The following is a 26,514-nucleotide window of genomic DNA, read 5'->3' as shown; positions in this document are numbered from 1 at the left end:
TCCTGGAGGCTTTCTGCCCGCTGCCGCTCCCTCCTCCCCTCCCTGCAGCCCCCGGGAAGCAGGACTCAAGGATCGGCTCCCCACCCTGGGACTAACATCTCCGGTGGCATTCCCGCCGCAGACTCCCGTTCTCCTCTGCCCACCCCTCCCCCTCGGCCTCTGTGGCACCTCTAGCCTCAGGGCAGCCCCTACCCCATTCCGGGGCCCCAGGACACAGCCACCTCAGGGCTGACTCCAGCTTAGAGCTCTAGCTTGCTCCTGTCCCTCCGCGGGCAAGAGTTAGGGCACCGCCACTCCCTTCCCACCCCCCACCCCTTAGCAGCCGCTGACCTGATGCCGGGCAGGGGCCGGGGCACCTTAGCAGAGGATGGGAGGGACTGTGGGCTGGTGGGGCGCACACACACTTTGGACAAACTCTCGCACGTGACTCGACATATCTAGGCTCCTTCCTTCTCCCTGAATCCCCACTCGGGGGATGGCCATCGACTTCCTCAGCCCTGAGGATTCCCTTAGTCCCGAAAAAAGGAGCCGCCCCCCCACCAAGTTCTCCTGGGCACCTTATATAAAGGAGAGAGCAGAGACTTGTGCTCCGTGCCCCGCCTCCTCCTCCAGCCTTCCCCTCCCCGCTCTGCCCCCCACCCTCCACCCCATCTCTGAATTAGCCTCTCAGGCTCTGCCTTCTCAGTGTCCTTCCCTCCACCTGACAGGGTCTGGCTCAAGGTCACTGCAGTAATTCCATACCCGGCCTCCCGGGCCTGCCGCTGCCGCCACTGGCTGCCGGGTTTCTGTTTCACTCCCTTTTATTTCTGGGCATATTGTGTTCGATAAAACCCTTTGCTTGTAACACGGCTGGCAGAGCTCCCAGCGGCTCCCTCCCGCGATCCTTCCTTTCCTCCTCCCTCCCTTCCGTGCTCCCTGGGCCTCACCCTGCCCCCTCTTCCCCCCTCCCTCCCCCCCCAACCTGTCCCTTTTAACTTCAGGGGAGGGAGGTCCAGGCACCTCCCTGGAGTTTCTGATCCCTCTCTTCCCCCAGCTCCAGCAGAGAGGTGCAGAGGAGTTTCCTCTGTTCCCCCTTCTAGGAGGAAAGTCCAGACAGGGCCACGGGGTCCGCACTGAGGGCCCCTCCCACTCCCCCAGGCTGGGCTGGAGGGCTCGGCAGCCAGGCTCAAGTAGGGCTGCTGGTGGAGGCAGGATGCCTGACTGGTTTTGCTGGTTTCTGCGGCCAGCACTGGGAGGGGCGCGCACTCCGGGCGGGCTGTGGGGCACAATTATTTCTCATCTTGACTCTTGCCACCCTCCAGCCCACCGGTTGGGGAGGTAAAGATAGGTCTGAGTCACTAGTGAGGAGGAGGACAGGAGTTAAACAAGCGTTGGCCGTGGCATCCCCACAGAAGGGCCTGCCAGGCTGGACGGACAGACAGCAGACAGAAGGTAGGCAGCCTTTCAGTCAGCACTCCATCCGCCTGGTCTCCCACAGGATTCCCTCCTCCGGGCCCAAGCTCTCCCAGGCACCTGGGCCCTGAAGAAGCCTGCCAAGGCCTGCTGGCCGCTTTGAACCGAGCCCAGGGTTGGCAGGGCCGGGTGGAGGGAAAGCCCAGACTGGGGGAGGGCAGGACAGGCAGCTTCTGACTCCTGCGAGTCCCAAGATTGAGCCCCAGGATTGAGCGGAGAGGTGCTGAGAGGCGCCCTCTCCATAAGTGGGGGTGGGGGTTCACGGTTGGTGCGGAGGCTCTGTGGGTCCAGCCTGTGTGTGTGTGTGTGTGTGTGTGTGTGCATACCAGAAAAACAGCCGTGGCAGGGGGATTCTGGGTTTGGTTTCTGGTAGGACCCTGGAAGAACATTTTTCTGTCATGAGCCTGGGTTTGCTTTCTCCAGATGGCCTGGTCCTGACGCTGTGGGGAGGGCAGAGGGCTGACCCTGATTCCCTCCCCGCTGGGCTATCAGAGACGACCACGCACCCAGGGCCTCAGGTTTGGGGAGCCCAGACCAGCCTTGCCTTCAGGGAGCTTATGTTCCTGCCCCATGTCCCTCTCTGGCCTTCTGGCCCAGCACAAGCATTCCCTCCCATCTGTCCTTCCTCGGCCCTGTGGCTTTGCTCCTCCTCACCCTCCCCTTCAGATCTCAGGCTGTCACCTCCACTGGGAAGTCTCCCCTGATTTTCCTAGCTTGGGTGTTCCTGTGCGTGTCCGTGTTAGGCTGGATCGTCTATGCCCCGCATCTGGACGTGTGCGGACCAGGACTTGTGCTCTGTGCCTGGCACAATGCCGGGCTCAGAGAAGGCCCTGGGAACTAGGTGCCGAATGAATTAAGCTGCACAAACTAGTGATTTGAGAAACGAGGAGTGGGGAACGAGGAGCTGGGAGGGATAGCTCCTAAGTGAGATCCTGGCCTCCGAAACGGGAGGGAGAGGTAATTAAACAGGAGGGAGGTGAGCAGGCATTCCTGGAGGTCGCTTTCCTGCCTGTCGCTAAGGGTGAGGACGTGGGGAGTGTGTCTGCCGGGGTCACTCCCAATCGCATCAGCTCTGTGAACTCGAACGAATCACTCACTCCTTCTCTGAACCTCACTTCCCCATCTGTGAATGGAGATAATAATAATCACCCCGTCTTTGTAGCGGGACTGCAAAAGAGCAAAGAGCACGCAAAGCTGCAAATGTTGGCTGAATAATGCATCAGATAAGAAAAATAAGAATGAGCACCTGCCAGAGGCTGTTCCTGGCAGCGGGGACCCCGGCCAGGCCCGAGTGGCTGTCCAGGTGAGCCACTGCCCCTGAGTTCCTGAGTTCCAGTCCCTCTCTTCCTCAGACCCATGTGGAACCCAAGGACGCAGCCGCCCTGCTGAGAGCTCGGCGGCCCATCCCTGGAGACCGTGACCTCAAGACGGTGGCCCTCGGCCCTCCACCTCCGGCGGGGGCGGGGGCCGCCCATCTCCAAGTCCCCAGCCATGACGACCTCAGCGCTGCGGCGCCAGGTGAAGAACATCGTGCACAACTACTCGGAGGCCGAGATCAAGGTGCGCGAGGCCACCAGCAATGACCCGTGGGGCCCGCCCAGCTCGCTCATGTCGGAGATTGCCGACCTGACCTTCAACACGGTGGCCTTCGCCGAGGTCATGGGCATGCTGTGGCGGCGGCTCAACGACAGCGGCAAGAACTGGCGGCACGTGTACAAGGCGCTAACGCTGCTGGACTACCTGCTCAAGACGGGCTCCGAGAGGGTGGCCCACCAGTGCCGCGAGAACCTCTACACCATCCAGACGCTCAAGGACTTCCAGTACATCGACCGCGACGGCAAGGACCAGGGCGTCAACGTGCGCGAGAAGGTCAAGCAGGTGATGGCCTTGCTCAGGGACGAGGAGCGCCTCCGGCAGGAGCGGACCCACGCCCTCAAGACCAAGGAGCGCATGGCGCTGGAGGGCATGGGCATCGGCAGCGGGCAGCTGGGCCTGGGCCGCCGCCACGGATCCCCGTCCTCCTACAACTGTGAGTGAGCCCCGGGGCTGTGGCTGGGGGCCAGGAGGCAGCCCGAGGTCAGAGGGATGCCGCGAGCATTCAGGGAGGTGACGAATGGTGCACGGAAGGCAGGACGCCTGGCACAACAGGTGCCCCGCAAGTTAGCGCAGACGACAGTGGGACCATGCCCCGTGGGCTGCTGTGGTAGCAGAAGCTCAGGCTTCTGGAGTCCAGCAGCGTTCCCCATTCTGCCCCTTTCGAGCGGAGGGGTCTAGACGGCCGCCTCTCTGAGTCTCCACTTCCTCATCTGTGAAGCAGGGAAAATCTTTCGGGTGTTGGATGTGAGAATCAATGAGACCAGGCTCAGGAATGCCCTTGGCCCTGTGCCCAGACACAGGGCACAAGGTGCTCCGTCAGTGGCATTCCTCATGATCCCCTCCTGAAAACAGGGTGCTGCAGCAGAGTTTTTGTTGTTTTTTTTTTTTTTTTTTTTTTAAATTTTTTTTTCAACGTTTTTTATTTATTTTTGGGACAGAGAGAGACAGAGCATGAACGGGGGAGGGGCAGAGAGAGAGGGAGACACAGAATCGGAAACAGGCTCCAGGCTCCGAGCCATCAGCCCAGAGCCTGACGCGGGGCTCGAACTCACGGACCGCGAGATCGTGACCTGGCTGAAGTCGGACGCTTAACCGACTGCGCCACCCAGGCGCCCCTTTTTTTTTTTTTTTTTGAGAGAGAGAGAGAGAGAGAGAGAGGGAGGGAGAGAAATGTGAGTGGGGGAGGGGCAGAGAAAGAGAATCCCAAGCAGGCTCCATGCTGTAAGCGAAGAGCCGAGCATGGGGCTCGATCCCATGAACCACGTGATTGTGACCTGAGCCGAAATCAAGAGTCACATGCTCAACTGACTGAGCCACCCCGGCGCCCCTGCAGAGCAGTTCTGGACTCTCCTCCCTGCCCCAAAGTGGGCTTCTGGGATCTGAGGGGTACTCAGGATGGTCCTCCTTTCATAAAGCCCTTGACAGTGTGCCAAGGGCTTTGAGAGCCGTGGCCCTGATTGGCTGGAACTCTCTCCCTCCCACCTCACTTGACCCCAGGCAGGATGGGCACCCCGCCCCCCCTCCCCCCCGAGCCAGAAAATTGCAGAAACTGGAGTCAGTGGACCTGGCTCCAAGTCTTACCTTAGGACCCTGGCCAGGCAACCTCTGGCTATTGGCACGTCTGTAAAGGAGGGACTGGAGTCTCTAGTTGGGGGGGGGGGCATGGGAAGCCTCACACAGAGTGCCAAGCACACTGCCTGTCCCCCTGGGGCCCTGGCTGCCAGTCGTTTCCTTCCTCAGTTTCCCCCTCTGAGCCTTAGAGCTTCCTGGTTGTGGGGGGAGGGGCAGGGGAGGGGAGGCACGGGGTCACAGGAGCCACGATGGCCGACAGTCCACGGTCGTTGCAGCCTCCTCCTCATCCCCCCGCTACACGTCTGACTTGGAGCAGGCCCGGCCCCAGACGTCAGGAGAAGAGGAGTTGCATCTGCAGCTGGCTCTGGCCATGAGCCGCGAGGAGGCTGAGAAGGTGAGGGCCCCCCGGTGGCCCGGGGAGGGCACTGGTGCCCCACACCCTTGGTTCCTAGGCCCCTCTACTCTGGACAGCACAGGGCCTGTCCGTGTCCCCGGGACTGTCCTGGCAGGGACTGCCTCCCTGCCTGCGGTCCCCTCTGGCTGCGCCTGGAAAGGGCAGCGAATGCTGAGTGGGGTGAGGGCACATATGTGTCTTACGGGCCTGCTGCGGCCCCGGGGAAGGCAAATGCGCTGACAGACACATTCCTGGGAGACCCAGAGATATGCCGCCCCCACAACCCCTGCTGTGGGGTTGCTGTCCTTTTAGGGGGGCAGGGATAGCCCCCCCCCCCATCATCATCCTCTCTGCGGATCCAGGCAGACTGGGCAGGAAGCAGCCGGGCCTCACACAGCAGGGCCTGGGGATGCTCAGGGGACCCGGAAGCGAAGGATCAATTTCCTTGATCTTGGAAACTGCATCGCAGACCCAGGCAGGGAGAAGGCCACACGCATCTTGATGCCTTGGGGTCAGGATGCCCACATCCACTCAGGGTGGGCCCTTCTCTCTCCACTTCCCTTCCCCCTGCGGGGCTACGTTGCCCTCCCACCCAGGAGTGGGAGCACTGGGCCGAGTTCACCCCTTTCCTTCCTCCTTTGCAGCCCGTCCCCCCAGCCTCCCACAGGGATGAGGACCTGCAGCTGCAGCTGGCTCTGCGCCTGAGCCGGCAGGAGCACGAGAAGGTAGCAGGCCGAGCCTCCTGTGCAGGTGCTGGTGCTGGTGCAGGTGCAGGTGCTGGTGCAGGTGCTGGTGCTGGTGCAGGTGCTGGTGCTACACAGGCACTAACCAGGCTCCTCCCACTACACCCAGTGGCCCCGCTGTGCCTAACCTCTCTCCCTGTACTCCTCTTGACTCCAGCTCCCCCGGTCCCCTCAAGTCCAGCCTGGGCTGCTCGTGCTGTCCTCACTCCCCTGTGCCTTCCACAGGAGGTGAGGTCCTGGCGGGGAGAGGACTCCCCTGTGGCCAATGGTGCTGGGGCTGCAGTTCGCCGTTGGCAAGACAAAGAGCCAGAGAGAGAAGAGGGAAAGGAGGAGAAGCTGAAAACCAGCCAGGTAGGGAGGGGCTGGGCTGCACGGGCTGACTGAGCCTGAGAGATGAGCTGAGTCGGTATTTGTAGACTTCAGAACTGCACTTCATATATAGTAAGCACCGTTTAAGTGTTTATTCAATGGAAAGAGGGATAGAGGGGGTGCAGCAGCCCTCGGGCCCAGACCACATGGGCTGGTGACTGGGCTGACAGCAAAGTGGGATACAAAGAATCCTGATCCCCTCCCCCGGATTTGGGTTCTGGATTTGCTGTCATTTATTTGACTTGGGGCACATCACTGCTGTGGGCTCAGTTTCCTCCTTTAGTTGGGCAGCTCTCTCTCTGGTATTCTAGGATTACGTGATACTGTGGATCCAGATTGGGGGCGGGGGGAGGCGGGCTCAGGCACATGGTACTCACAATATCTTGGGCTCATATACATACTTTCCAAGAATAGGGGAGTGGGTAGCTTCTGGGAACAAGGCCACCCTCCAAAGCTGTGCACGGAGCTAGGATGTCTCTATCCCCTTTCTGCCTGTGTTCACTGTGGCTGGTTTCCGACTTAGGAAAGCAGACTTGTTATAAAATCTGTCTTTTGCCACTGATGGGCTGGGGAGCAGAACAACTGAAGGGGTCAGGCAGGCCTGGGTTTATCCCAGCTCTGCCTCTCCCCAGCTGTGCGGCTCCCTGCACATCGTTTCCCCTCTCTGAGCCTCCGCTGGTGCGTCTATAAAATGGATACACCACGACCTGCACTACTTAGTGCACAGGGTTGTTGTGCAGGCACCAAGCGGATGAGGAAACATTTTATAAACTGCAAAGCACTGTACGGAGACAAGGGATCATTAGTAGATGTTTGTGAAGTGAACAAAGGCGAGAAGGAGCTGGGCTGAGGAGGACAGGCCAAGGACCGCCCTTCTTCTGGTCTCGCCCACTTCTGAGCCATGGCTGCCTCTCTCCCTCCACAGTCTTCCATTCTGGACTTGGCAGACATCTTTGTACCTGCCCCGGCCCCGCCCTCCACACGCTGCTCTGCTGACCCATGGGACATCCCAGGTGGGCATGCAGGGCTGCAAGAGGTTTCCAGGCTGGCCCCAGAAAGCCCCTCCCCATAGCTGAGGGCCAGCTGAGGGCAAGACACTCACCCCTCTGAGCCTCAGCTTCCTCTGGGACATGGGGTTGTAGTGAGAGATGGAAGTGCACATCTGAAGAGCCCAGCTCATGGAAAACTCGGAGATGTTCTCTCAGTTCCCCCGGTCACCTTGGCTTTCCTGAAGCCCCAGCCCGTTCCTGCCCTTGACTGGGAAGGTGGCCTGAGCTGCCCATGCCTGGGACTCCACGTTCCTGGCAGAACTTGACGAATATGGGCTCCAGCTTGCTGGGTGGTCCTGAGTCAGCATCCCATCTGTGAAATGGGACCCTTGGCCTCCCAACTTGGTCTGGGTAACTGGGAAGGGCCCTGGGCTGGGTGTAAAGGTGGGCCTGGGGTCATGTCTGTACTGTTTCCGTTTTAGGTCTCAGGCCGAACACAGAGCCCAGTGGCTCCTCCTGGGGGCCTTCCGCAGACCCCTGGTCTCCTGTCCCCTCGGGAAGTGCCCTGTCCAGAAGCCAGCCCTGGGACTTGCCCCCTATGCTCTCCTCCTCAGAGCCCTGGGGCCGGACCCCAGTGCTGCCTGCCAGACCCCCATCCACAGACCTCTGGGCACAGAACTCCCCCCATCACCAACTCCCCGACACTGGGGCTGACCCCTGGGGAGCCTCGGTGGAGACCTCCAATGCACCTGGTAAGTAGAGGGCCTGGGAAGACTTCCGGGTCCCCTCCCTCCAGCGCCAAGGGGCAGCACATCCTGTCTGTGTCAAGACAGCTGCTTGCCTAAAAGGGGTCAGACCAGTGCCTGACCTTTTTGCCAGCCCATCTCATCTTCCTCTTCCTCCTTGGCTAGCTCTAGGTGGTACCTCACCTTTTGACCCATTTGCCAACCCTCCAGTATCCACAGAGACCAAGGAGGGGCCGGAGTGTGCCCAGGCCCTGCCTTCGGGAAAGCCCGGCAGTCCTGTGGGTAAGCAGGAGGCAGGGGATGATACAGCTCTGGGGAATGAGGGACCTGCCCAGAGGTGGCCTCTGTCCTCTTCTTCCCAGAGTGACCACTCCCCATCCCTACCCATGAGCTCAATCATTTCTGTTCCAGAGCTGGACCTGTTTGGAGACCCCATTCCCAGTTCCAAGCAAAATGGCACCAAGGAGCCAGAATCCTTTGACCTGGGTGTACTGGAGGAAGCGCTAACCCAGCCCAGTAAGGAGGCCCGAGCATGCCGGACTCCTGAGTCTTTCCTGGGCCCTTCGGCCTCCTCCTTGGTCAACCTTGATTCATTAGTCAAGACGCCCCAGGCTGCAAAGACGCGAAACCCTTTTCTGACAGGTAGGACACCCCTTGTCCCTGCCGCGTCTCAACACTGGGGGCCCCTGCTCTCTCCCTCCCTCCTTTCAGCCCCTGCCCTAAAAATATTACTCTTCTTCCCTATTTCTGAGACCCCAGATCGTGCCTCCTCTCCCCGCCACCCCATTGAGGGCTGTGTCCCCCCCCCCCCCCCCCCGGCGCACTCCAAGCTCCCCATCCGCTCTCGTTCCGCAGGTCTCAGCGCTCCATCCCCCACCAACCCGTTCGGTGGGAGCGAGCAGGCCAGGCCGACCCTGAACCAGATGCGCACCGGGTCGCCCGCGCTAGGCTTGGCGGCCGGCGGGCCGGTCGGGGCGCCCTTGGGCTCCATGACCTACAGCGCCTCCCTGCCTCTCCCGCTCAGCAGCGTGCCAGCCGGCGTGACCCTCCCCGCCTCGGTCAGCGTCTTCCCGCAGGCCGGCGCCTTCACGCCGCCGCCCGCGAGCCTGCCACAGCCCCTGTTGCCCACGTCTGGCTCCGCGGGGCCGCTCCAGGCGCCCCCGCATCCCGGCACCAACCCCTTCCTCTGAGCGCAGCCCCGCCCTGCCCCGGCTGGCCGGCGCATGCGCGAGGCCCCTTCCCCGGCGCGGGGCGGGGCTGTCACCCCAGGACCCGCCCCCGGGAAGGCCGGAAGGGCTGACTCCGCCCCCAGTCCCGCCTGGACGCTCCAAGTGGCCCCCGCCGACCCTCTCTTGCCGCTCTGGAAGCTTGACCCTGAAGACTGCCGGGGGCTGAGACCACGCCCGCGTCCTCAGCTCCCACCGAGTGGACTGTTTCGAGGCGTGGTGTCTGGGTCAGGACCACGGCGCAAACCACCGGCTGCCGTGGGAACGAGTGCTTCGCCGTGTGGGGCACAAAAATGCTCCCACTTCCCGTACCACCCCCTCAGCCCCGGCACCTTCGCTTCCAGATGCTCCCCGGGCTCTCGCTCATTCTCTCATTTCATTCATTTACCACAGATCTGCACTGGGGGTGATCTAATGGCAGGGAACAATAGGCAGTTGTTCCCGCTCATTGTGCACTCTGTGCTGTAAGCACTTTAGACAGATTATTTAATTTAATCCTTGCAACAGCCCTCTGAGGTAGATAATACTGTTCCCATTCAAGACTGGCTACGTAATTTGTGGGGGCCGGTGCAAAATGAAAATGGAGGGCCCTTGCTCCAAATTAAGAATAGCAAACTGGGGGCAGCAGGGCATTGAAGCAAATGTACAGCCCTCGGTCCCGCTGTCACTTTAGAGGTGAGGAAACAGGCTCAGAGAGGTTAAGTGGCATGCTCAAAGTCACAAAGCTAGCACACACTGGGGCTGCGACTCAGACTGTCTGGCTCCACAGCCCTGAGCGCCCAGGCTGGGCCCCCGGTTTCATCTGCAAATATTAACAGCCCGGAACAAAGTGGTGGGCTCACCTGGGAGGGATCCAAGGGCTGCTAAGCCCACAGCCTCCAGGAGCTCAGAACTCTGGGGAGGAGACAAGCCGGGTAGAGGAGCCCTCATGTTCCTTTGCTTTACTGAGTCACCTTAAATCTAGCTCTACCCTTCCCCCTCTTCACCAGGGCAAGAAATTCAATCTCAGCCATGCTGAGAGAGCCTGACCCCTCCCGGGGGCTTCCGTGGGGTCTGAGAAACCAAAGGGAGGGGCAGGGCCTGGTACCTCATCCTGGGGCCACCTTGGTCACCCCTACTCCTTTTCCGCTCAGTGCTCTCCCAGCCGCTGATTTGTCCTCAGTGCTCAGAGTCTGGCCCTACAAGGAGCCTGCTACTGAGGGAAGATGGCCTTCTATAGGCCAGAAGAAAATTGGGGGGTAGGGGGGGTGGGGAACAGGATGCTGCTGTCTTTCTTAAGTGGAAGGGGGATGCAGGGAAAGGAGCTGCCGGGTTTTGGTTTAGGTTTTGGTGTTTTTTTTAGAGGGAGAGAGGGAGTTCTGCTGTGACTGTTACAGGCGGGATGGACAAGAGCACCTACTAAGAGTCAGACCCCCAGAGTTCAGAACTCTGCTCCAAGATGTGCACTTAATAATAATAGTAATCACTTAGTAATAAGTGGTTATGCTCCCTGACCTTGAGTAAATTACTTAACCTCTCTATGACTCTGTGCCTCCGTTTCCTTACTTGTCAGGCGGGAACAAGAATTCCTTCCTTATGAGGTTTGCTCGGCGGCTCCTCCCGGGTCAGTGTCCGTTTGGCCCCGGGGCCTACCCCCTTCAGAGACTAACCCTGAGCAGTGAGCCCATCATACCCCTCATTCCTGGTCTTGCCCGGCAGTGCCGAGTCCAGCCCCCATCTGTCTTCTGGCATGTGCACCTACACCTGGGAGGTCTCCATCGTTCTTGGCCACTGTCCCACCTGTCACCCCTTCCCTACCTGCGCCCTCCTCTTCTTCTAAACTGACTCTCCCCATGGACTTGACTTTCCTCAGGACTCCCAAGGGGTCCTGCTTGACCGCCACCAAGAAGAGATTGGTAGTTTTGTTCCCTGTAGCTATTTCTGGACCGTTTTCCTCCAATGAGAGCCTTCCTTCTTAGAGGCTCAAGCCACTGGGCTGCTGTGCCTCCTCGTTGCCTGGGTCTGTGCCCCACCCCATTCTCACCAGGCTTCAGGCTTGGCTCACAGTCTTCTCATCCAGATCTTGCTTAACCCCGCGTGACTCTATTATTCAGGAGGATGGCCTTGACCTCTCACCCATGGTCACATTTTTGGGCTTGTCATCACCCCAAATTCCTCCCCACTCAAGGCAGGCTTCCTGTTCTCTGATCTTAATCTCATTCCTTGGCATCCACCATACCCTCCGGCTTGCCAACCTCTCTGCCGTGACCCCACCTTCAATGTCATCAATCGCCTTCTCTCAACCAAAGCCTGTCCCTTGATATTTGTCATAATCTGCCTCATCCATCTTGAAAGTCTTTCCATCTTTCCCTTCATATCAAACACCCATACTACCTCCCTATGTCTCCTTTCTTTTTTTAAATGTTTATATTTGAGAGAGAGAGAGCACTAGCTGAGAAAAGGGGGGGGGGTACAGAGGATCCAGGCTCTGTGGTGACAGCAGCAAGCCAATGTGGGGCTTGAACTCAGGAACCCTGAGACCATGACCTGAGCCAAAGTCGGAAGCCCCACTGACTGAGCCACCCAGGTGCCCCCCATGTCCCTTCTTTCCCGTCCTCCTAACCCACTTTAGTCGGCTTCTGCTGTCAGCCCTGCCTCACTGGAACACTGTATGCTAAGCCCACCCAATGGCCGCCATGATGCTGAAACCAGTAGGCTTTTTTCAGTCCCATCTTGGTTGGCTTTTCCAGAGTCCGACCATGAAGGTCCTCCCTCCTTGCAACTCTCCATCCCTTTGCCTTTGGGACACCACCTCTCCTGGGGTTCCCTTGACCTTCTAGTGCTTCTCTTTCACAGGGGCACTCCTGAGTTCCCTGAGCCCAGGCCTGAGCCTGCTTCTCTCTTGCTGCTCCCCAGATGATTCCCTTCCATGCCTGCACTGTCTCCACAATGAACACCCTGATCCCTCCCACCAACCTCTCCTCTGCGTCCCAGAGCCGTGCTGTCTCCACACACGCGTCCCAAGGGCACCGCAAGCGAACATGTCCAAAAATGACGTCACGAACCCCCACGTGAGCCTCTTAGTGCCCCCTCCTCAGCAAATGGCCTCACCGTCCAGCATAATCCCCCCTCTGCAAACCACTCTTGATGCCTCCCCCTCCCTCACTGCCAATTTTTAGGATGTTTCCTCCTCTACAGGCCTCAAGACCCTTCTCACTACCTCTGCCTCCACCTGCTGCAGACCTCCGCCATCTCCCCCGGGTCCTGCTACGGCCTCCCAACCAATCCTCCTTCGGCTCCTGCCCCTTTCCAGTCCATTCTCCACTAGGAAGCCAGAGGGACCTTTCCAAAGTGCAGGATCACTCCCCTGACCAAAGCCCTTCAACATCTTTCTTCTTGCATCAGCAACCAGAATTGCTATGCAGACTTCCGGAGTCCCTCCAAGACCTGGATGCCTGCCCGGCAGCCATGCCGGCCTTCCGTAGTTCCTCAACTCTGACTCACCACTATGCCACAGGGCCTTTGCACATGTTCCTCCTGCTTCCCCAGCACTCCCCCCACGCCCTCTCCACACCCCACCTTCTTGTTCCTCCACGGCTGCTACACAGATGCGATTTCCTCAGGGAAGCCTCTCCCACCAGGCCAGGCTCCTTGTTAGTCACGGCCCTTCTTACAGTGGGTGGTTGTACATTCGTGTGTATGGCTGTCAGATTAGCTTCCGTCTCCTTCAACAGACTGTGAGCAACACAAGGGCAGGAGCCTGGTCTCTCTCCACCCACCGTCGTACCTAAGCAGGGTGCCTGGCAGGCAGCGGGCACTCAATAAATATTGGCAAAATGTAGCGAATGAGACAAGTGTAAAAGTACATGATGGGACACAAAGTTGGCTCGTCGTCGTTATTCAGGGAAGGCTTCTTGGAGTGGGTGGGATTTGAGCAGGCCAAAGCTCACTGGCCAGGCAGGCCTGGACAAGCCATGCTTTCTGCTGGCGCCTCATTTCTCATTTGTAAAAGGAGCGAAGTTCGACAAAATGACCCGAGGCCCTGGCATCCTCATAACCGCCCATGTTCTCCTCAGGGGGGTTATTCTCCCTCCGGCCGCTGGCTTAGGCCTCGCTGAGTCGACCCAGTTTTGCACAGACTCCGGTCCTCCCAAGCCCGGGCGGTCCGGTCTGCAATCCCAAGTTCGGCCACCGGGCGGCGCGCGGAGACCGGCCACGCGGCCGGGAGTCACGGCGAAGACCCGCCTGCGGCTCGGGTGGGTGCCGGGGCCCGCCCCCTCGCAGCCTGCCGCCCTTCCTCCCGGTGCGCAGCGTCCCGGCCTCGGCCGCCAGCAGCCATGCTGGGCGCTCGGACCTGGCTGGGCCGCGGCCTCCTGCTGCCCTGCGCCCGGGCGGGCCTCGCCGCGAGCCCCAGGTACGGGCGGGTGAGCGGGCCGCCGCGGCGAGCGCTGCGCCCGAGGGGTCCCGGGCCGGCTGTCACCGCGCTGGTTCCCTAGTACCAGCCCCGCCACCCCTACTGCCTCCTCCGGAACTCCGCCGCACCTAGTCTGCGCTCGCGACCTGGTCCGGGCAGTAACGACCTCCTTCCCTCTACTCCTTTCAGTCCCTTCCAGCTGCAGGGCTAGCTCCCTTGGGTCTCTTCAGACACCCCCTCCAGGAAGCCTTCCTTGAACCCCAATGCTGGGCCGAGGATCCTTATCCGGCAGCACCCTGGGCTGATCACAGTCCTCGAGGCTTCAGGAGCCTGTCATTTAGGTCTGCCTCCCCCCCCCCTCCCCGCGCCGCTGGGGCACCAGGCTCCCAAGCTGAGCCCTGTGAGATCTGAGCCAGTTAATGACTTCCTAGGGGTCCTGGGGGGTCTGGCCTCATGGAAGTGCCCAGGGCATGATGTTGAGTGACACGGTCCTCTGTGTCAATTTTCCCCTCGTTGTCCCTCACTTGGTCTGGTCCCAGATCTGATTATTGCCCTGTCCAGCCACCAAGAGCTTGCAGCCTCCTGCCCAGACCACCAACCCAGGCCTGCCAGAGAGACCCCTCCAGCTCAGCCTCCCTGGGGAGGGGCCCTGTTAGGGGGAAAGAATGGAGGCCGAAGGACCATTCTGTCCATTGTGACTCACCCTGACCTCACAGTCATCAGCCTTCCCACCGCCAGGTCCGAGAGGTTGGGGGAGACTAACCTGGCAGGGAGCCCCCAATGAGCCACCTTTCTTCACCCCCCCCAAAACACAAGGGGGAGCACAAAGGCCACGGTCTCCCCCGTGGTTCAGAAAGGTGGGTTGGGTTGGGAGCAGGGGGTTCCGGGGGGAGGTGCCAGAGGGCAGGGTGGAGTGGAGCGGAGCGGAGCTCTGGGGAAAGCCTAGGAGGGAGTGGGCTGGAAAGCCCTCACTGTACCTGCCTGCCCGTACCAGGGGTAGCTCCTCCCGGGACAAGGACCGAAGTGTGACGGTCAGCAGTTCAGGGCCCATGCCCGCTGGAGGGAAGGGAAGCCGGACCAACTGCTCCCCATCCACACCCCAGAAGGTCCCCAACCGCCTGATCAATGAGAAGTCACCGTACCTCCTGCAGCATGCCTACAACCCTGTGGACTGGTGAGTACCCCTGATGTCCTTGCCCTGGGGCAGCTGGGCCCTTGGCCCCTCCTACACCCCTCCCCCACACCCGGGGGCCAGTGAGTGATGCCCAGCCCTGCCCGCCCTAGGTACCCCTGGGGACAGGAAGCCTTCGACAAGGCCAGGAAAGAAAACAAGCCAATTTTCCTTTCAGGTAACACAGCCACCTTCCCTGGGATGGGAGGAAGGGAGCGGTAGTGGATGGGGGCAGGGGCAGAAGGGTCCTCTGGGCCTGCGGCCTCCCAGGAAATCTCTAGCCAGTCACTGGATGCCCCCCTCCCCCGCCCCCCGCCCGGCCCACCATGTTCCCGTTCCAGTGGGGTACTCCACCTGCCACTGGTGCCACATGATGGAGGAGGAGTCCTTCCAGAATGAGGAGATCGGCCGCCTGCTCAGTGAGGACTTTGTCAGCGTGAAAGTGGACCGGGAGGAGCGGCCAGATGTGGACAAGGTGTATATGACCTTCGTACAAGTGAGTAGTGTGTCCACGTATCGGGCGGTGGGGGGGGGGGGCTGGTCCCCGCATGGGGGGGGCCACTCCCCTCACCCCCGCCCTCTCTCTGCTAGGCCACCAGCAGTGGTGGGGGCTGGCCCATGAACGTGTGGTTGACTCCCAACCTCCAGCCCTTTGTGGGGGGCACCTACTTTCCCCTTGAGGATGGCTTGACCCGAGTTGGCTTCCGCACGGTGTTGCTGAGGATACGGGAGCAGGTGGGTATATGCCCCCTGGGGAGGGGAGAGGAGTGAGGACTGGGGGGGGGGGTCAAGGGCAAGGAAACAAGAGCCCCCCCCCCCCCACCGCATGCTGACCTCCAGGTCTGCCCTGCCTCCCACAGTGGAAACAGAACAAGAACACCCTGCTAGAGAACAGCCAACGTGTCACCGCAGCCCTACTGGCCCGCTCAGAGATCAGCATGGGTGACCGCCAGCTGCCGCCCTCCGGTGCCACCATGAACAGCCGCTGCTTCCAGCAGCTGGACGAGGGCTATGACGAGGAGTACGGGGGCTTCGCCGAGGCCCCCAAGTTCCCCACGCCGGGTCAGTGTCCCCTTCATGCCTGCCCCATCCCCATCCCAGCTTTCTGATCCCTGTCCTGGTCAACAGCTTCTGACCTCTGGCTTGGTCACTAGCCTCCTGCTCTCCTGACTGGCCAGTGACCTCCTTACCCCAGCCTGGCACTAGCGTAGACTAAACGTCTGGTCTCCGCAGCAACGCCGGGACGCTGGCCTGGGTAATGATCTTCGGTCGTCTGTGCTGACCGCTGACTCCCTAACCTGCAGTCTGTCCAGGGAGACGGCCTGTTGAGTGCACTCCCAACCCCAGCCTGGCCCGATCTCTGATCGCCCAGATCTCTGCCCTCTGCGTCCCCCATTCTCTCACCCAAGTGCACTTGGTGCCCACAGTGATCCTGAGCTTCCTGTTCTCCTACTGGCTCAGCCATCGACTCACCCAGGATGGCTCTCGGGCCCAGCAGATGGCCTTGCACACCCTGAAGATGATGGCTAACGGGGGCATCCGAGACCACGTGGGACAGGTGAGGGGGATTAGGCATTCCCGGGAGGGGGCAGGGGGGCAGAGGCAGAGGCTGGGCTTGGCCACCAGCCCCGTGTCCTGCCCGCCACAGGGCTTCCACCGCTACTCCACGGACCGCCAGTGGCACATCCCCCACTTTGAGAAGATGCTGTATGACCAGGCGCAGCTCGCGGTGGCCTATTCACAGGCCTTCCAGGTGACCCCTGAACTCAGCCCAGAGCAAAGACACCTAGCCTGTCCACCTATCCCCGGCTGCCCCTCTTACTCAAGGGCTTTCTTGGGGACTTGTGGCTCCGCCTCAACTTCATTCTTAATTCCCTCCCCTGTGCCCAGGCTCCCTCCCCGGCCCTCCTGGGACGATGTTGACTGTCCCCTCTGTACCCAGGCAGGCGGTGGCCTGGTACTCTGTTTACAGTCTGCTTTCTCCCCACTCAGATTTCTGGTGACGAGTTCTACTCCGATGTTGCCAGAGGCATCCTGCAGTACGTGGCTCGGAACCTGAGTCATCGGGTGTGTGTCCACTGAGGCAGGCGGGCCTGGCTGCGGGAGGGCTTGGGGGCCCCCCGTTGCCCTGAAGGCCGGGGCCAGCCAAATCTCCTCTCCCCACAGTCTGGAGGCTTCTGCAGCGCAGAGGACGCAGACTCGCCCCCAGAGCGGGGCATGCAGCCCAAAGAGGGTGCCTTCTACGTGTGGACGGTCAAAGAGGTCCAGCAGCTACTTCCTGAGCCTGTGCTGGGTGCCACAGAGCCCCTGACCTCGGGCCAGCTCCTCATGAAGCATTACGGGCTCACAGAGGCGGGCAACATCAGCCCCAGTCAGGTGAGGACGCTTGAGGATGGGGAAGGGGTCCTGAAGCCAGGCGGGTGAGGGGGTCTCCCTCTCACAGGGGCCGTTTTCCTCAGGACCCCCAGGGGGAGCTGCACGGCCGGAATGTGCTGACTGTCCGCTATTCGCTGGAACTGACCGCTGCCCGCTTCGGCCTGGACGTGGAGGCCGTGCGGACCTTGCTCAATACGGGGCTGGAGAAGCTCTTCCAGGCCCGGAAACATCGGCCGAGGCCGCACCTGGACAGCAAGATGCTGGCTTCCTGGAACGGTGGGGCGGCCGTGCCTGAGGCCGGGTCCCATTTACAGATTTACCCTCTACAAGGGCCCCTTCTGTGTGCCAGGCACCTGCTAGAAATCAGGTCTCCCTGTATCCTGTTTCTGATCCTCAGTTTACAAACGAGTGAACTGAGGCTTGGAGAGCTTAAGTGACCCACCCGACGTCACACACAGGGGCCAGGAGCTCTTACCCATTCACCCCATTGCTCCAGAGAGGCCAGGGCTCGGGGGGTCAGGGTGGGCATACCTGGAAGGCGCCCCCCCCTCCCCCCGGCCAGCTTCTCACGGCCACCGGTGTTTCCTCCCTCCAGGACTGATGGTGTCTGGGTTCGCTGTGACTGGGGCTGTCCTGGGCCTGGAGAGGCTGATCAACTATGCCACCAATGGTGCCAAGTTCCTGAAGCGGCATATGTTTGACGTGGCCAGTGGCCGCCTCATGCGGACATGCTATGCAGGCTCCGGGGGAACTGTGGAGCACAGGTCGGGGGCCGGGCAGCCTGGGAAGGCTTGTCTCCCTGGGCATCCCAGGCCTGTCTCTGCCCCTCTCCCCTACCTCCTGTTAGGCCCCAACCCCGACTCTGCCATCTGCTCGTCATGAGCTCTGAGCTTCCCCGGGCCCAGTTACTCATCCAGAAAATGGGCTAATGGTACCCAACAAAGAGGTAGATTCTGAGGGTTAAGCGAAAGGATGCGTGCAAAGGGCCTCCTCTGGGAAAGCCCCTCTCTCCCTGGGCCTGCTGGTAGCCTCTTCCCTAATGTCTGTCCCCCCCACCCCCAGCAACCCACCCTGCTGGGGCTTCCTGGAGGATTATGCCTTCGTAGTGCGGGGCCTACTGGACCTGTACGAGGCCTCGCAGGAGAGCTCGTGGCTCGAGTGGGCTCTGAGGCTGCAAGATGCCCAGGACAGGCTCTTCTGGGACTCCCAAGGTGGCGGCTACTTCTGCAGCGAGGCTGAGCTGGGGGCTGGTCTGCCCCTGCGTCTGAAGGACGGTCAGTGGTGGGCTTGGAGCTGGCCTGGACCCGGTAAGGGCTTGGCTCTCCCTGTGGGAGGCATCAGCGCAGTGTGGTCATAAGGAGCCAGCGTGGGTTCCACTGCTAACTGACTTTGGGTTGGTCTCATTAAATTCCAGAGTGTCGGTTTCTCGATATGTGAAACAGCCAACATTGGTACTTGCGGGGAGGCGAAAGAGATGAATTTGGCCATTATGCGAACACGCTTGGCAGCAATGACTGCCATGCTTGGGATTCATATATCACACGAGGCCCGCTCGGTCCCTACCCTCACGAAGTACAAGAGCGTGGCCCCGGGGAAACAACTAGTCAACAGTAATAACTAACATGAAAGTGCACGCGCAGATGGGTGGTTGCAACGAGAGTGCCATAAAGGAGTAGGTGCCTGGCCCCTGCCTCTTCAGGAGCGCTCTCCGTCACTGGACATGTCTGTTAATGGTCTGCTCTCTCCCCCACCTGACCCAAGTGTAAGTGTCCTGAGAGCAAGGCCTTGCCTTTTGTCACTACATGCCCAGGGTCTAGTCCACGTCTGGCAGATTGTAGGTCCTCCGTCAATGTCAGCTGACGTCAACGTTAGTCCCCAAAGGGACCTGGGGAGAGAACAGCGGTGGGGCCTGACTCAGCTCCAGGGAGGTCAGACCAAACCTGGAACAGGTGTCGTTGAGCCAAGGGCTATGGGAGGCCAGGAGGGTCGAGGCGGAGGCGGGGTGTGCCCACGTGGGCAAAGCTGGGTCCCTGCAAGGTCTTACAGGCGTGACGAGTAGTGGACGTCTCTGGAGGGCTTTAAGTGGGTCGTGATCGGGTCCGGTTAGGTCTAGGAACGTCATTCCGACTGAAAATGGAGGAGGGACCTTCAGAAGGGGGCAGGGGAAACAGGGTGACCAGGTAGGAAACCTGTCAGCAGCATTCAGTCCCGCAGGGGCTGGCAAAGGCTTCGGACGAGCCGGAAGTATGAGATGGGGAGAAATGGTAGGATTCAGGTCTACTCCGGCTGCAGGCCCTGTGGACTCGGGCGGGGGCGGGGGGGTGGGAATTAGAAGTGGGGAGTGAGTGAGAGAAGGGAGGGAGAGGCAAGGGTGATGGCACTCTGGCTTGAACAGCTCGGGGGGTGGGGGTGGGGGTGGGGGCTGGGTTCGGTAGACTCTTCTGCATCCCGTCCCCGTCCCCCGCCACTCTGGCCACAGTCTCGGGACCCAGTGACCCTCCCTCACCGCCCCCACCCCCCGCTGCCCCCTGCAGACCAGGATGGCGCGGAGCCCAGTGCCAACTCCGTCTCGGCCCACAACCTGCTTCGGCTGCACGGCTTTACGGGCCACAAAGACTGGATGGACAAGTGCGTGAGCCTGTTGACCGCCTTCTCTGAGCGCCTGCGCCGTGTGCCCGTGGCCTTGCCCGAGATGGTCCGCGCCCTCTCAGCCCATCAGCAGACCCTCAAGCAGGTGTGTGTGTGTAGGGGGGGCAAGGGCATTTGCGTTGGGACCCTGAGTCGGGAGGCATCTGGGCTGCCGTGGGGGACAGGGGCATGGGGTGGGGCTCCTGGAGCTGTCCCCCCAGAGCTCAGGTCTGTGAGCGTGCGGCCATCTATGAGTACGTGTGCACGTGTCTCCAGGGGCATATCTATACGAGCTGCTTTAGGCAGCGGAGGTATCTGAGCAAGTGTGCATCTGAGGAGCCAGGCCTCTGGCAAGGGAGCGCCTCTGTGCCTGCCTGTTACTGGGGCTCTCAGAGTAGGGAGGGCAAGAGGCAGGGGCTCTGAACACTGAGCGTTCACCAGTAAATGTTTGCCTGTCTGCACGTGTATGCCCCGGGTTCAGGTCTGCCGGCTTATATTTGCACGTTTGCCTGTATATCTCTGCCTCTGTGTGTGTGTGTATGTGTGTGTGTGTGTGTGTGTGTGTGTGTGTGCGCTCATGCGTGTACGTACGTGTTCCCACATGCCCAGCAGTGACTCCCTGAGGCAGCCTCCCAGCAGCGGGTCTGGAGGATGCTGAGCTGAGTCCCCATTCCTTCCCGGGGATGTAGTGTGGGGTGGAGGGAAGATGGGGAAACCGTGGTAGGTGGGGATCCAGCTCCCTGCACCTGACCCTGGAGTTGCCTTTCTGTTCCGGCCAGATCGTGATCTGTGGAGACCCCCAGGCCAAGGACACCAAGGCTCTGTTGCAGTGTGTCCACTCCATCTACATTCCTAACAAGGTTCGAGACTGTGAGCCCGGCCCCACCCTCCAGCTCCCTTGTCTGCCACCCCCATGCGGCTCTCCAATGACCCCCTCTTCTGTAGGCCTGGGAGAGGAAGCCCACCAGTGGGCCCTGCCAGTGTCCCAGCGCCCCCCTGGGTGACCGTCTACTCTGCTGCTATCACAGGTGCTGATCTTGGCCAACGGGGACCCCTCCAGCTTCCTGTCCCGTCAGCTGCCCTTCCTGAGTACCCTGCGACGGCTAGAAGACCGGGCCACGGCCTACGTGTGTGAGAATCAAGCCTGCTCAGTGCCCATCACGGAGCCCTGTGAGTTACGAAAACTGCTACATCAGTGACTGCTTCGCCCTCCTCGGGTTGGGGCAGAGCTTCCCAGCTGAACAGAGACTCAGGCCTGGCAGGGCCCTGCACACCCTGCGGCCATCCCCGGGCACCCTGTCACCGGATGCCCTCGGACATCCTCACTGGCCCACCATGGGCCCCCACTCACCCTGGAATAAACCTAACGGCATCCTGCGGTAATCTCAGGGCCTCAGCCTTGCTTGGGAGAGAGGGGCCTCCGGCTGACCCCTTTGCCTTCTCGAATTCCTTCTTCACCTCTAGAGGTCACCAGGCTGACGCCGCCCCGTCCATGGTCATTGCAGCTTGAATGAAACTGAGGGCAGGGGGCCTGTGATGATCACCAGGGGTGGGGTTGGGGTGTGGACTTGTCCTGGAGGGGAAAGGCTAGTCCTTGCCCTCATTGGGGTAAGAAAGGGGCCTGCTCTCCTCTTCCCATTGTCTCCTGTTTTAAGCTGGGGCAGTGGTAGAGGATGCTTCACATGAGCGTTTATTTTTCAAGGAAGGGTAACATTTGCATATTCTCTGGCACATCATGGGAGCTAAGAACCAGGGATGGTCATTTTGGGGGTGTCCACCCAGCCCCCAGCCTTACCAGGATGGAGGCCTCCCTGCAGGAGGTCATACTGTCCCTGCCCCTGCTTTCACACAAACCAGTCTGGGGAGAGGTCTCCTTCATTTGGAACATCCGTTGGGTTGGGAGTCATTCTCCAAATCGGGTTCCTTCCTGCTGCAGGGAAAGCTGGTACTTTTCTGTGGCCTCCTCCTGTCCCTTCCGTGTTGGGAGATGATCACAAGTCCTGTCCTTGGCTTCCACATCTTCACAGACCCCAGAAACCCCATCTAGCTTCCGCCGCGGGGAAGGTACTGGGAAGCATGCTTTGGGAAGGGCAGGTGCAGCGGGATGAGGCTGACAGGCGGGGGTGGGGGGGGGTGGGGGGGTGGGAGGAGCTTCTCCCTCCCCACACCCTTCAGGGGTCTGCTGAGCCTGGGCACTGTCGCAGCCCCAGAGCCACCCAGTACAGACAGACAGAAGAGGCTGTTGGAGGCGAGACTAGAGTGGGGCCACTGTTTGTGCGGATGTCAGCAGTGGGGAGGAGTGGGAGACCGGACTGTCACTGCAAGGTCTGCACATGGTCACACACAGCCACACATGCTCAGTGGGACCAGGGTCAGCTTTGGCTGGGCAGCTTTTGGTGGTGCAAGCCACCTTGGCCCATCTGGAGGGGATTAGGGCTCTGGCCAACAAGGTCAGCTGGCCCTTTTCTGGCTAGAGCCTGCTCAGTGTTGGCCAGGAAGTCTGAGGACTGGGCCAGTGGAGCCGGGTCTGGGGGGGGGGGGGTGGGCAGTGAAGAGGGAGGATGGAGTGTGGTGAAGCACAGGTGGCCTTTTTGGCAGCCCCAGCCCTGGCTCTGGAAAGTCTGGGCAGTTTGCAAAACCCTCTGCGTCCGTCTCATTGACCCATACGAATGAGGCAGTGAGGCAGGTACCTTTGGCCTTCGATGGTTAGATATTCAAGGCCCAGGGAGGGTAACAGATGGACCTGCGACCACTCATCACATCTGGTTCTTTCTGGGGCCTTCAGGGTACAGTAAAAACTGCTGAACCTTCCTCTTCCTCCAGGAGGTGCAGGCACAGTTGTGAAAGGAGGTGCATTTGGTGTTTCCTACCTCTCTAGCCAGCCTTCACTCTGCTCTGTGTGTCCTCAGTTCCCTTCCTCTGATACCAGGCATGTGCTTGAGAAAGGGATCCTGTAACAGGTTCAAAGGAAGCAGTTAGGGCCTTAAAGGGTTAGGGCTCCCGGGAGAGCTAGCATTTTCTGACTAGGACAAAGCTGAACGTAAGTCTTGCTCAGATACGGGATTTTTAAAGTCTGCAGCCTTTGCTGGTCCCGCTTGCATCCGCTCCTCGCTCAGCCAGCAGGGGCTGTTCTGGAGGAGCTGTGGGCCAGTGCCATTGGAGACAGGACCTCCCAGTTTGAGAAGTCACTGAAATAAGGTCATCTCCCCAAGCCTCAGTTTTCTTATCCAAAAAATGGGACGACCTCCACCCAACTCCCAAGGCTGTGAGGTGACTACATGGAATGATGTGTCATCGCTGAGCAGAGCATGTCAGAGATGGGAAGATTATCTCAGTTCCTGAGGGAGCCAGCCAGGCTGTGAAGGAGGTGTAAGGGGGAGACGGTCGGAGGGGGCTGGTGGGGCTGGCAGAGCAGGTATGAAGGCTCTCCCTCAAACCCAGAGGACATCTTAGACACACTTAGGCCTAACTTCTTTGTTAGGAAACTGAGGCCCAAGGAAAGGAATTTCTTGTCCCTCTCATTCTCCTCCCTGCCTAAGGTTATTCATCTAATAAAGATTTATTAAGTACCTACTATGTGCCAAACATGGGACCAGGCTCTGGTGAGCAAAATGGACATAAAGTCTTGCCCGAGGGAACATAGAGCCTAGAGGGGGGTTTCATTACTACAAACATAAACCTATAATCCGAGTCTGGGTGAAGCCTTTGAGGTTCCAGATTCTTGTCTAGCTCTGTACTATATGTCCTCAACACCTTGACACTTAGTAAGCACTGCAATACTTGCTGAAAAAGGCCATTCTGAGGAGGTGATGGTGGAGCTGAGACTTGGAAGGTAGGAGTTAAAGAGGGTTTCACCCTTTTTTTTGCCTTCTCTGTAGGTCTTGCCTCCCTTCTCCCCTTACCCACTCAGGCTAAGAGAGCATCTGAGGCGGGGTCCCCTGGTGCCCCCACCCAGGGATCAGGATGCTTTAGGGGGCAGGTCACCCCAGGTCCCAAGGCCAGGGAGGTAAATGTGTCTGCCCCACACCCTGCCACCTTCCTGGGTATGCTCTAGAATAGAGCTCAGCCCAGAGACAGGGGTGGCCTGGATGATGGATGGAGGTGTGGGACCTGCTGACCACCAGGAAACTTGACCACTGGGCTGGGCAAGCCTCTCTGGGCTCATTGTACCCTCTGCAAAGAGGGGATGATTAAAGTCCCTACGTCCTGGTGCCAGCCCTGGGGCTTCTTGACACTGTGGGGGAAGGGCAGGCCGACCAGGCAGACTGCGGACCTGCGGGAGGGATGAAGGTGTCAGACACGTGGAGTGAACCATAAATAGGCCCCTCTCCCAGAAGACCGCTGAGAGTTCAAGCCTGGCGCGGCACACACGGAATGAGAGCAGAGACTCCCGCCAGGAGGGAAAGGCACTTAAGGGATCTGCTCATTAGCATGCAATGCAAATGAGCTCGGCCTCATTTACACAACTCGGTGCCCGGATTTGGCGAAAGGGCAACCCGAGAGGCTGCAACCCCTCGGCGCCTCCCCACTGCACTGGCTGCAGCCCGCCCTCGAGGGGGCTGAGACACCCACCCCGGGCGGCCGGAGGCACGCGGGGGCTGCTCGGGTGGCCCGGGGGGAGGGGGGGGCGGGGACGGGAGATCATCCGGTCCACGCCTCTGCCTCTGCGCAGTGGCGTCAGCGCCCCGAAGTCTCGGGACCCAGCACTGACTGACCTTCTTGGCCCCGCCGCCGTGTCCACCTTCCCAGAGGTGGGGAAGTGCTTTCCGGACGTCTAATGCTCGACGCCCTCTCCGCCCCACCTCGCTCCAGCGCCCAGCGCTCCCGCGGCGCTCTGCACCCGGGCACCTACAGCCTTTTGGGGCGGCGCTGGCGGTGAGAGGGAGCAGGAGCTGACTGAGCCCGGGGACTCGCGAAGGTGGGGCGGGGCGAGGTTCCCGGGGCACACGAGCGTGTGCGCGAGTGGAGAGCTGCAGACACTAGAGGACCCGCTCCCCCGGTAGCAGAGGTGTGCGAGAGCAGCCACGAGAAGCTCCTGTCCTGCGGCTGCCTTCCCAGCCCCACTGGAACTCGAGAGGGAAAAACTGAGACACGGGGTGGGAGGTTGGTAAGACCTTGCAGGCCAAGAGCCAGCAAAGCCCAGCTCCGTGCTTCCACTCCCTCCCACACACCGGAGGCCCCCGCAGGTCCCTTCGAGGGAGCTTCTCTCTGCTCCTCAGCCGATCTTGGGGACCTGGGCTCTGGGACTGGCTTGACCTGTTTGGGGCCACGTGTTCGAGCTCGAAGCCCCTGCGAGAGATCCACAGCCTCCAAAGGATCCCTAGGGGCAGAGAGGAGGAAGCTCAGGAGTGTTGACCTGAGGTCAGGGTCGGCGGCTTAGCGTTAGAAGGTCAGGGTCAACGTCGCAGAAGTGGACCTGGGAGAGGGGTCTACATAAGGAGGTTGGTGGAAACCACGCCCAGACCTTGCTTGCCCCGGACTTTCCTAGGCTCCGCCTGTTTCTCCAAGCCTGAAGCCCCTACCCCCGGGACATCCTACTCCGCTCCTCCCCTTCTTCAGTCGCGCTCCCGGGCTCGACTCCAGGGTAGGCGATTAATCCGGTGGACACCCAGGGTTTCGCTCTGGGGACCCTGGTCACCACCCACAGCCCCGGCCGCCAGCCTCTCTTCTGCCCAGGCCCGCCCAGAGCTGGGCCCCGCCCTCCGGCTGCGGTCCAATTCAGGGGTCTTGGACAAAGGATGCCCCGGGGCCCGCAGCGCTATCCCGGGACCCGGCGCCGAACACTCTGATTCCCCGGGGCTCCCTCCAGGGGAGTCCCAGAGACCCCAGCGGCCAATAGGAAAATGGGTTCGGTCTGGGTAGCCGTCTAATTGGCTCTGGCCTTCGGGAGCGGACCCAGGGGCAAGGGGAGGGGAGAGGGGCGGTCCTGGGCTTCAGGGTGGGAACCGGATTCCAGCTGTGGTTCTCTCCCCCGGCGCCCCCGCCCGCACTGCCACGGCGGCCCGCCAATGGGCGCGGGGCTCGGGGCCGGCGGCGCGCAGCGATTGGCTGCGAGGCTGGCTGGGGAGAGGCGGGGCCGAGGCTTGAAGTTGGAGTGAGGGATCCAGCTGTGGTGTGCGCCGGGCTCCTCGCGGCCGCTTTCGCTCGCTCGCTCCGCGTCTCGGCCGGAGGAGGAGGCAGTGGCGCCGGCGACAGCTACGGCAGCGGCAGCCACCGCGGCGGCTGCGGCGGCGGCATCTCCGCCTCCACCCCCGCCCGGGACGGCCCCCCACCGTCTCCCCGCCCCTCCCGGACCGGGAGCCCGCCGCGGGGCGGAGGAAGGAGCCGCCCCCCACCCCCTTCAAACCCACCCCCAAAGAGATCCCTCTTCCCCTCCCCCCGCCGCCGCTGGCGCGGAGCCGGGACGATGCTGACCCCTTAGATCCTGCTCCAGCTGCGCCGCAGGAAGAGGGGGCGCCCCTCCCCCGTACCCCCTGTTCTCCGACCCCCTTCTCTCTCCCCCTCTCCCGGCCGCTTCGCCGAAGGTAGCGCCGAATCGGGCGACTGGAGCCTGGGCGCGAAGCGAAGAAGCCGGAACAAAGTGAGGGGGAGCCGGCCGGCTGGCCCGGGGGGCCCCAGGAGCCCTGGGGAAGCGGGACTCGCGCCGGGCGGGGCTTCCCTGCGACCCGGCGCCCCGCGGGCAGCATGCCCCTGCGGGCAGGGGGAGCTGGGCTGAACTGGCCCTCCCGGGGGCTCAGCCTGCGCCCTAGAGCCCCCCAGATGCGCCCCCGCCGGGGCCCCCCGGTTGCGTGAGGACACCTCCTCTGAGGGGCGCCGCTCGCCCCTCTCGAGACCGCCCGGGGCCCCGGCTGGCCAGAGG

General features: G+C 61.1%; 2 protein-coding genes across 2 annotated transcripts; both read left to right on the top strand.

The window, feature by feature from the left end:
• The first annotated feature begins 2,943 nt into the window (after nucleotides 1-2,943).
• Nucleotides 2,944-9,051, top strand: EPN3 (epsin 3). The gene is made up of 9 exons (XM_047080406.1): nucleotides 2,944-3,481; nucleotides 4,896-5,014; nucleotides 5,659-5,739; nucleotides 5,983-6,108; nucleotides 7,052-7,139; nucleotides 7,598-7,867; nucleotides 8,033-8,143; nucleotides 8,273-8,503; nucleotides 8,717-9,051. The coding sequence occupies exons 1-9, from the start codon at nucleotides 2,944-2,946 to the stop codon at nucleotides 9,049-9,051; spliced, it is 1,899 nt and encodes a 632-aa protein (XP_046936362.1).
• A 4,352-nt stretch (nucleotides 9,052-13,403) lies between these two features.
• SPATA20 (spermatogenesis associated 20) lies at nucleotides 13,404-20,950 on the top strand. Its single transcript, XM_047081503.1, has 16 exons — nucleotides 13,404-13,480; nucleotides 14,475-14,654; nucleotides 14,765-14,829; nucleotides 14,993-15,147; nucleotides 15,243-15,386; nucleotides 15,512-15,713; nucleotides 16,079-16,209; nucleotides 16,300-16,404; nucleotides 16,644-16,718; nucleotides 16,818-17,027; nucleotides 17,111-17,303; nucleotides 17,623-17,791; nucleotides 18,090-18,301; nucleotides 19,562-19,761; nucleotides 20,435-20,515; nucleotides 20,684-20,950. The coding sequence occupies exons 1-16, from the start codon at nucleotides 13,404-13,406 to the stop codon at nucleotides 20,852-20,854; spliced, it is 2,370 nt and encodes a 789-aa protein (XP_046937459.1). The 3' UTR covers nucleotides 20,855-20,950.
• The last annotated feature ends 5,564 nt before the right edge of the window (nucleotides 20,951-26,514 follow it).

This window comes from Lynx rufus, unplaced genomic scaffold (assembly GCF_022079265.1).
Source record: "Lynx rufus isolate CCGP_SWC_20201006 ecotype Redwood Valley unplaced genomic scaffold, mLynRuf1.p SCAF_18, whole genome shotgun sequence".
NCBI lineage: Eukaryota > Metazoa > Chordata > Mammalia > Carnivora > Felidae > Lynx > Lynx rufus.
Note: the sequence above shows the minus strand (reverse complement) of the source record. Positions and strands in the feature narration are given on the sequence as shown.

Bases quoted from the DNA above. Each gene is read 5' to 3' on its own strand.
- SPATA20 (XM_047081503.1), top strand. From the start codon at position 13,404: ATGCTGGGCGCTCGGACCTGGCTGGGCCGCGGCCTCCTGCTGCCCTGC. The intron at 14,830-14,992 runs GTAACACAGCCA...TTCCCGTTCCAG, and splicing joins CAAGCCAATTTTCCTTTCAG to TGGGGTACTCCACCTGCCAC. The intron at 17,792-18,089 runs GTCGGGGGCCGG...CCCCACCCCCAG, and splicing joins GGGGGAACTGTGGAGCACAG to CAACCCACCCTGCTGGGGCT.
- EPN3 (XM_047080406.1), top strand. From the start codon at position 2,944: ATGACGACCTCAGCGCTGCGGCGCCAGGTGAAGAACATCGTGCACAAC. The intron at 3,482-4,895 runs GTGAGTGAGCCC...CGGTCGTTGCAG, and splicing joins ATCCCCGTCCTCCTACAACT to CCTCCTCCTCATCCCCCCGC. The intron at 8,504-8,716 runs GTAGGACACCCC...CTCGTTCCGCAG, and splicing joins GCGAAACCCTTTTCTGACAG to GTCTCAGCGCTCCATCCCCC.